This window comes from Solanum tuberosum, unplaced genomic scaffold, assembly GCF_000226075.1.
Source record: "Solanum tuberosum cultivar DM 1-3 516 R44 unplaced genomic scaffold, SolTub_3.0 scf00379, whole genome shotgun sequence".
Taxonomy (NCBI): domain Eukaryota; kingdom Viridiplantae; phylum Streptophyta; class Magnoliopsida; order Solanales; family Solanaceae; genus Solanum; species Solanum tuberosum.
The window spans coordinates 397341-406726 of NW_006239309.1; the positions used below are offsets into that span (position 1 = coordinate 397341).

General features: G+C 33.5%; 1 protein-coding gene across 5 annotated transcripts; it reads left to right on the forward strand.

Moving 5' to 3' along the window:
• The first annotated feature begins 2021 nt into the window (after positions 1-2021).
• LOC102584693 (uncharacterized) lies at positions 2022-7118 on the forward strand. Of its 5 annotated transcripts, none has more exons than XM_006362189.2 (4): positions 2022-2152; positions 2932-3222; positions 4429-4497; positions 6309-7118. In XM_006362189.2, the coding sequence occupies exons 2-4, from the start codon at positions 2983-2985 to the stop codon at positions 6921-6923; spliced, it is 924 nt and encodes a 307-aa protein (XP_006362251.1). In that variant the 5' UTR covers positions 2022-2152; positions 2932-2982; the 3' UTR covers positions 6924-7118. The 5 variants fall into 5 exon arrangements, with proteins under 5 accessions (XP_006362251.1, XP_006362253.1, XP_015158382.1 ...); XM_006362191.2 differs by lacking the exon at positions 2022-2152 and adding an exon at positions 2210-2604; XM_015302896.1 differs by lacking the exon at positions 2022-2152 and adding an exon at positions 2210-2554.
• The last annotated feature ends 2268 nt before the right edge of the window (positions 7119-9386 follow it).

Genomic DNA, 9386 nt, shown 5'->3' on the forward strand with positions numbered 1-9386 from the left:
CTTGTTATTGTTATATAAGTGAAATGAATAGAGTATATCTTATTATATTTATTCACTTTTAAGTCGTCGACGAGTTTTATCCTAATGATACACCCATTGTGATGTCTATTTTCTATCTGGACCTCAGATTGATTACATAAATAATAATATGTAATAAAACATTACGTAATTGACGTTAATTTGTTTGACGTTGAAACGTAATTATTATTATTTAAAAGATCTTATCACAATGCTTGACTATGCAATTGTAGGATATGATAGATATTGAATTGGAACTTTGAAAGCACAATTTTATACTTGTCAAACTAATTATCATTCAATGCATATATAGCCATCACGCAAACACAAAAATCTCTAGACTTCTTCTTAAGTTTACTTTTAGAGCATAAAAATATACCCCTCCGTCCCATTTTATATGTCATCCCTTCCTATAAATAGCTTGATTATAATACTTGTCATTTTATAAAATTTATGCATAAATTACCATATTTTGCCTATTATACCCTTGATAGAATAGTTAATTAATCTTGTCATTTATTAATAAAGTTGACTTAAGAAAACAATAAATAAGGGTAGAAGGGTAAAATTACATCACTTCTTAATGCAAGTGCAAAGTAAAAAGGTGACATATAAAATGGAACGGAGAAAGTATTATTCAGGAAGAAATTCAATGATCAAGTTATGAAATAAAGGAAACAGTTGAGTATAAGTCTCCACAAGTTTTGACTTCGTCGCTGAAAAATTCACACGAAAGAAAATGAAGAATTCTCAATAAAAACAATAGGTAATCTTTAAATCAAATGTAAAAGTAGTTTTTCATTAAACATCTTCTTCTCTTTTTTTTCTGTAACTTTACTCTCAACCTGCATTATATATTCAAAAAGATCCACTTTGAGCCACTTCACAAGCTACATAACAGAAATATGATTATTTAGGGTCTGTTTGGAAAGCCACCTGGTAATTGGAATTGGTGTAATTACTAGGGTAGTAATTACTAGCCTAGTAATTACACAGTCTAGTAATTACATTGACCTGTTTGGTTGCCACAGTGTAATTACAGTGTAATTCCCTTTGTCCCGTTTGGTTGGACGAATGTAATTACACAGTTAAATTTTAAAATAGATCAAATTTTGAATAAATAATATTACTATGTATAACTAATTGTTAGAATCGATTTTTTAATTTTTTTTTTTTATTATTATTATTATCAGAAATTAAAGAAAAAAAATTAATTCTCATATTTATTTTAATCTCAAAACTAACAGGAGAAAATACAAAAATAAAATTCATACATAATCTACCTAGACATCAAAATATGAAAGTAAAATGAATCAAGAAATAAATCTTACTTGAAAGAAGAAGTACATGGCTTCTTGTTGTGTTGCCGAAGTGCCTTGGTATTCCAAACAAAAATATATTAAAAAATTCATGTAATTACATGGTGTAATTACACTCAATTCCTTACTCTCCCTTGGGAATTGAGGAGTGTAATTACTCCCCTTCAATACACCCAATTCCCCTCTTACCAAGTAATTACTTGGTCTACCAAACAGGACAAAGAGAGTAATTACACCAATTACACCAATTCCCAATTCCATTGTGGCCTTTCAAACAGGCCCTTAAAGTGAATTCACTCATAATTGACGTCAAACTTATTGGGTCTCATTAACTCAAAAGAATGCGGACATAAAAGCTACATGAACCTTTTCATCTTGCGCTTACTTATATATATTTTTTCTCTTGATTTCCATCCTGATTAGAGCCGCCTAACTATTTTTTCTTGGTCCTCCTAATAAGATTTTTTTCATATCCACGACTTGAAATTCGAATACAATACCTCTTGATCTTACTTACAAGTTAATAATCATATTTTACTACTTACCCAACCAATTCTACCCCATATCTTATGCTTTTTGTTTGTAATATTGTAAGTAGTATTATATTGTGTGTGTTTTTTTCAATAAATAAAAGGAGAAAAAAACAAAACAAAGAAAATCGCTTTAATTTATTTATTTTATCTTTTTGAAAATTATTTTTTCTATTATGACCAAAGAAGTAATTTTTTCATCTAGCTCATCGGACTACTGTTCTGTCTCTTCTCTTTTGGGGTTTCTTAAATCTCTCAATTTTCACCCGATTAAAATTTCAACTGGTAATTTTTGCTATTTTTTCTATTTTCCTCTTTTATGAATTTGATTTTTGATTATGCTGTGTATCTTTGTTTATGGGTCTGAGAGTTATTTGGGTATTTGCCTATTAAATTTTACCATAATTTAGTAGTGTTTTTCTGTAATTTTTTTTGGTTAATTGTGTTAAAGTTATCATCTTTTTTTTTGTAATTACTACTGAATTATACAGTTTGAGTATTACAAATGAGGACCTTTAGGTTTTATAATGGCTGTTTGAATTTGCTGTCTATGTTTATCCTTGAAATGGGAATTAGAAGAATGATTACTGTCTCTTAGATATGTGGTAGCAGAGGCGGAGCCAAGATTTGATTTTTATGCATTCGGGATTTTAGTTCTTTTCTCCACCTTCCCGAGGCAGGGGTAAGGTTTGCGTACACTCTACGCTACCAAGATACCACTTGTGGGATTACACTGGGTATGTTGTTGTTTTAGTAGGTCTTTGAAGTTATTGGGTTCTAAATTAGTAATGTTTATGTATTCTGTGGATTTTTTGAGACAAATACAGGATTTGAACCAAACTACTTGGTTCGGTTGAACCTGTAAGCTCTAGCTGAGGATTTTTGCCCGAGATGCTAAAAATGATCACTTTGTGAATCTCACAAGCATTCTTTACACACCCTTATGCTAGTTGTAAGATAAAGAATGAATATTTGTAAGGAAATATGATGTAAACAATTTATCCAATATGATGCTCATAGAATTGTTCTTTTATTGAGTATTTTGTATTTTTCCATTTCCGCAGGTAATGCAACTCAAGGTAGCGATGGAAGATTAAATAAGAGCAGTTTATAACATGCAGACCTATCTCTTTTTGGCTCCCACTTCCATTGATAAAGGTGGTAGCTCCAACCAGAACTTTTCGTTTGGACCATGGGCGTGGCCTAACAAGCGCATAGGTATTTTTCACCCTCGTACCCAAGTTTCAGCATCTGCTATTGGTGGCGGGCAGCAGAGCCACTATAGTGTGCTTGGTGTTCCACACAATGCTTCTTCTGTTGATATAAAAAAGGCCTATCGTCTTCTTGCTCTCAAGGTACCACCATACCCTTTTGGCATAGATGTTCCGTAGAAATATACAAGGAGAAGGAAAGAAGAAGGCATTTTAGGCGGTTATTGGATATTATAACACAATTGAACCTTTGACTTTTGGATACCTGACTAGCAATATTTGTTGCTTTATTTAATTGTCTTTGTTGTTTGACAATACTGATTAGTTACCGAATGAAAAAATGAAAATAATAATAATGTAATTGATGTATCATTCTATTTCTTCTTTTTAGAAAAGATTGTAACTGAGAATTATTTAAGGCAACCGTGAGTGAGAATTTGAGATGAAGTGCTTCAGTCTTTAATTGGGTAAAGCATTATCATTATGAGAAACTTCTGAAGCAGAAATGTGGTACGCCCTCCGTCTTAATCTAAGTGTCTTAGTTTGACTAGGCACGGAGTTTAAGAAATAAAGGAAGACTTTTGAGTCTTGTGGTCCTAAATTAAAGATGTGTGTAGTCCTTAAAACCTTGTGGTCTTAAACTTACCATGTAGTATGTCAGAACTGAAAAAACTTTCTAATATTGGAAGAGACACTCTTTTTGTGACAAACCAAAAAGGAAAGTAAGACACTTAATTGGGACAGAGGGAGTAATAAACAACGTGAAGGTTTCACATATAATATGGAATGAGACAGAAAGTAGGATGTAAGTCAGTTACTTCCTGACCTGTCATACAAACAAGAGGAGGAGAAGAACAATATATCACCTCAACCAATGCCTTCCTTTTTCTCCTCCTTCCGAACAGAGTTTGCCATTGACAAACAGTCCTATGAGGTTGTAGTGGTTGTTGCTTTGTCCTGCTTATCTGCCAAAATATCTTTTTAAGATTGTGGAGCTATGGAATTTTTTTGTTCAGGGTAAAAAGGCATGAATAATTATATTTCATGTCTGTTGTCAATATGGTTGGCTCTTTTGTCTTGAACTTCTGTTGGCTTACAAAAGGACTGCCTTCTTGTATGGTTACATTTCAATGCTGTTCTCAAGTACAATGTTCTTCTCTAAAAGATTGGAACTTTTCCAGGTAAGGTAGCGTGCATGTTTCTTTCCGAATGATGTGAAGAAATCCCTGTTCCCTTTCCTGCATTTGTGATCTTCTTTTTTTGAAAAGCTTTGTCTTATACTATCAATTTCCCGTTCAAAAGTTACTGACTCTCATTCTCAAAATAATTGTTCGTACATCATAAATGCAGTATCATCCTGATGTTAGCAAGGATTCAGGAGCTGATGAGGTTTTCAAGAAAATCCATCATGCATATGATGTGAGTCACTCCTTCTTGGCTTTCGGTATATTAATCTCTTAATTATTGAACTTAGAATTCATATTTAAGCTATTGTGTATTTTGACACTGTCATTTAAACCCTCTTGAGAGTGAGAAAGGTGGGTTGGCACCTTTGCCTGGGGACGGGGTGAGTAGGAGAGGGGAAAAATGGAAGTGGAGGTATCTTTTATACTAATATTCTTACATAGCATTCCCATTTATACATATTTCTGCAATGCTCTTCTTCCTTCCGTCCCTCTCTCTCTCTCTCTCTCTCTCTCTCTCTCTTACTCTCTCTCTCTCTCTCTCTCTCTCTCTCTCTCTCTCTCTCTCTCTCTCTCTCTCTCTCTCTCTCTCTCTCTCTCTCTCTCTCTCTCTCTCTCTCTCTCTCTCTCTCTCTCTCTCTCTCTCTCTCTCTCTCTCTCTCTCTCTCTCTCTCTCTCTCTCTCTCTCTCTCTCTCTCTCTCTCTCTCTCTCTCTCTCTCTCTCTCTCTCTCTCTCTCTCTCTCTCTCTCTCTCTCTCTCTCTCTCTCTCTCTCTCTCTCTCTCTCTCTCTCTCTCTCTCTCTCTCTCTCTCTCTCTCTCTCTCTCTCTCTCTCTCTCTCTCTCTCTCTCTCTCTCTCTCTCTCTCTCTCTCTCTCTCTCTCTCTCTTACACACACACACCGAGAGATGGATACATAATTTGAATTGTACATAATCATGTCTCTGCTTTAAAACTGACAATTTCCAGCCACGGGTTCTGTAACTTCTATTCTCTATGCTGATATGATCAACTTTGGAACGCTGCAGGAGATTGATGTAGCAATTCATGTTAATATAGTATCTCACGATAGTTTCTAAAAGTTTTCCTGATACTAGGTATCACAAGCACCCAAAGAAATAGCTTTAAAGGAAGAAGTTTGTATCTATTATATTGCAGGCAAAGTAATAGCTTCAGTTACCCGATTATCACACAATAGTGAGCTATTGCAGATACTGTTATCAAAGGCAAAAAGTGTAAAAAAAGGTCTAAGGTCCATTGGGGCTTTAAGCGCAAAACTCAATGAAAGTGTGTGCTTTAATAAAGAAAGTCACAAATGGAGAAAAATACAAATATGTCTGAGTAGTCCAAGATTAATAATTATAAATATATGGACAAAGAAATTATGAGAAAGCGAATTATCAAATGTTTATTGTCGCCTCTTCAGGATTAGCTCATTGACAGAGGAAAAATATGTCATAGAGACTTAAAAGTTAAAATGACACTGAAGCACCCGCTAAGTGAGGCGAAACGCTCAACATGTTGTGCCTCACTTCATGGGCCATGGCTTAAGCGGGCCTTTGACAATACTGAAATGATCACAGATCAAGTATTTTTTTTGTATTTCTCTGTCATATTGCATTTTCATTGCTTGGATATGGAAGAAAATATCTGGAAATTGAATTGGTCTCAAAGGTCGATACTCTGTTAACTCTTTTTCCTAAACTGGAGTGCAAACTAATGCACCAAGTGATTGATGATTTTTTGTCTAGAGGCCACCTAGCGGATAAACTGTTGCTTACTATTATTGCTACATGATTTATACATATGTTTTTTAAGAACAACCCTTCTAGAATATTTGTTTGTAAAAATAAAAGTTACATGCGTTTTCCTAGATACAACTTGTTTAAAAAATATGGCATTTGCATCTATGCATTAAACTTAACATTGTATTTTTTTCTCTTACCTATATATTTTTTGAACTTGACACTGCTAGCTGTCTCAAATGTTAAATACTTTTGCTTTCATGACAGTTTTTGTGTAATAAAGGCTGAGTCTGGCTTTGTCAGGTATTATCTAATGAATCATCAAGAAATCAGTATGATCAGGTGCTTCGACATCAGGATTATACCGACAGGCCTTCGGGGGGATATTGGGAATACGACTTTGAATATGACGATGGCATAAGGACCTATAGGTGGGCTGATCTCAGACGAAAAATGCAAAGAGAGAGATACTGGGAAAGGTATCATACAGGGGAAAACTTCTCGTCTTATTATGATGAAGTCAAGGAGTCTGAAGAAGAAACTCTAGATGAAGAAAGAGGTCCATTCGCGGAAGTGCTCAGATCTGCCTTCCTCTCTTTATTCCTAATGTACACCATAGGTATTCGTCTATCTTTGACATTTAGTAGCCTCATGGCCTTGCTTGATCGAAAGTTGGACTCCGGATACAAGATTGGTTACCTAGTTGCATGGATTTTGGGAGGCAGAGGTGGTGTTCTACTTACATTATGCCTTTCATTTGCAAGTTGGCTTTGTGGCAAAACAAGCAGTAGCGTAGTCGCGTTGGTGGTTATTGCTGTGTGGGTCGGATCCAATGTTGCTAGATATGCTCCATTTCCACAAGGTGCCATTCTTACACTGTTTTACATGTCAATCAAGTTACAAGTTGATCTTAGCTAAAGCATCTGCAACAGAGTGATCACTTACTGAAGATGCCACTTTTTCTGTCTGTAAATTTGCTCACTGTTAACTTTTATTCATGTTTCTTATAGTATAGTCTATAATAGTTTCTGTATGTAAATTTTCACAATCAAATTTTTTATATGTTCTACAACTTGTTCATATTCATCTTTAACCAGCAAGATTGAAATATAAGTTGCTAGTCCCTAAATTGCATTTTCCATTTAATTAGTTCTCAAAAGCACCCTAGGTTGTGGCCTATAATGGTCAATTAAGTGGAAGGAGAATCATGTTATTTTAGGTTCAAGTCCCAACGGATTCACAAAAAAGATAGGTGATTTTTTCACATTTGTCTAAGCCTTGGTGGACAGATTACCTGACACCAGTGGCGGAGCCACCTTACAATGAGGGGGTTCATCCGCACCCCTTTCGGTTGAAAATTATATGATTTATACATGGTTAAAATAGTTTTTTAGGTATATATAGTAGATGTTGAATCCCCTTCGGCAACTTCGTGTGTCTATTTTTTTAGATTTTGAACCCCTTATTGATAATTCTGGCTCCGCCACTGCCTGACACCTGTGTTAGGAGATGACATGTAGTGGTTCAATTGTCAAGATGTGTGCAAAACAACATATCGCGATACATTAACGACCAAATGTAAAATTTATTGTTTGTTAATTCATGATGAATCTTCATAATACAATGTTAATATTACATTAACACAAAATGGGAATAAATTCTGCTCTAGATGTAGGGTACTATCAAATGCTAAAAAAACATTATAGTAGCACAAAATCAACCTCCAAAACCAATGGAAAAAGGAATCTTCATTGGATAATGTGCTGTTTTTATGGAATCTAATAGATTCTGAGGAGGATTTCCATCTCAAGATTCCCTTCCCATTGGAACCATCTTTTTCATCTCTTGTCACATTCCCTTCTTCTGATTGGCCTAAAACATATGTTTTTGTTTTACTATCTAACACTTACATAAATGTGCACCAAATTTCCAAATATAATACTTTCTTCTCATTATTGAGGTGGGTGATTTATGTTAAATTTTGTATTCTATCACATAAAAAGAAAGCCCTTGTTCAAGTAGAAGTTATCATTGTGTTGACAGGCAGAGTCAAAATTTAAATTTTATGTGTTCTGAATTTTAAAATGGCTACTTCAAGTTTTAATAATTGGGTCTTAAACTTATTATTTTATACATATTTAATAAATCTTTTAAACATATATATAAACACTATTAGGTTCGGTCGAAACCGTAGTTGTGCTTCTATCTCCCGCCCCAGGAAATCATTGGGTTCAATAGGTCTATTACAGAAATGAAAGATAAAATTATATGCAAAAGATCTAATATAAAATCTTTCTTCGAATGGGAACCATTCATAATGAAAGGTTAGTGCATATTATATTTTTCCTCAACTTTTTGACCTTCATTAGCATAAAAGTTATAAAACTATTAAGGAGTTAAAAAAAGAAAGAAAAAAAAACACTCCAATACTTAGAAGACTATAAGTTCAAGGGACACTTCTTCATTATTGGTGACCCTTCTGATTGTGAATGGTGTATTTTTAAAGCAATGTCACGTACAATAAGTGCACAAAAAAATAAAAATAAAAATTAAAAATTAAAACTCAACTTTTAATCATTTTTTTAACGAAGGTAGATGAATTCAGTCGCTATAACTATATTTATAGTGAAAAAAAATATTCCAATAATTAATGATTGGATAATTAAGACTTTTAACGACCAAATTTTCATTCACTTTTTTTTTTTTTTTTTTTTGTAGTCACTATTTGTTTATAATTTATTTCCAAGAAGGGATAGATATTTAGTTCCCTTTTATGATAAACTTTTACGTTCGATGATTATTTTCCTTTTCGAATAAGGACTTTTCCTTATTTTCCTTGTTTTATTTGTTCCTTTCTTGGTTAGAATTGAGATTCGTTATCTTTTTTCCAATTGTAATAGCTATTTATATTTGGTACCTTAGGTTTTATAATCTTTTTTTTTGTGAATTTGTGATTACAAGCAATTTTGTGAGGTTGAAAAACAAGAACTCTCAAATCAATTTCAAGCTCGAATTTTTTTCAAGGTAATTTTTTCTTTTTTAATTTCATATTTTTCTTATGTTTTGCTTATTATTTGTTGGGGATGATTAAATTCATATATTAATTGTTTAGTTTGTCGTTAACATGCATGTTCACCTCATGAAATTACTTAGCTATGGTAATTTATACGATTTGGTACGGTAAAAATTTGCATAGTTATATCAAATCAGGAGTCCGGAGCCTAAAGGGCAAAAAAAATGGTCAAAAATTCCAAAAGGGCACATCACTTTTTATTTTAGCCAAAAGGGCAAAATCGCTGCCCTAGCAGCGATTTCGTCTAAAAAAAAATTTTATTTTTTTTTATTAAAAATCGCTGCTGTGGCAGCGATTTTGTAAAAAAA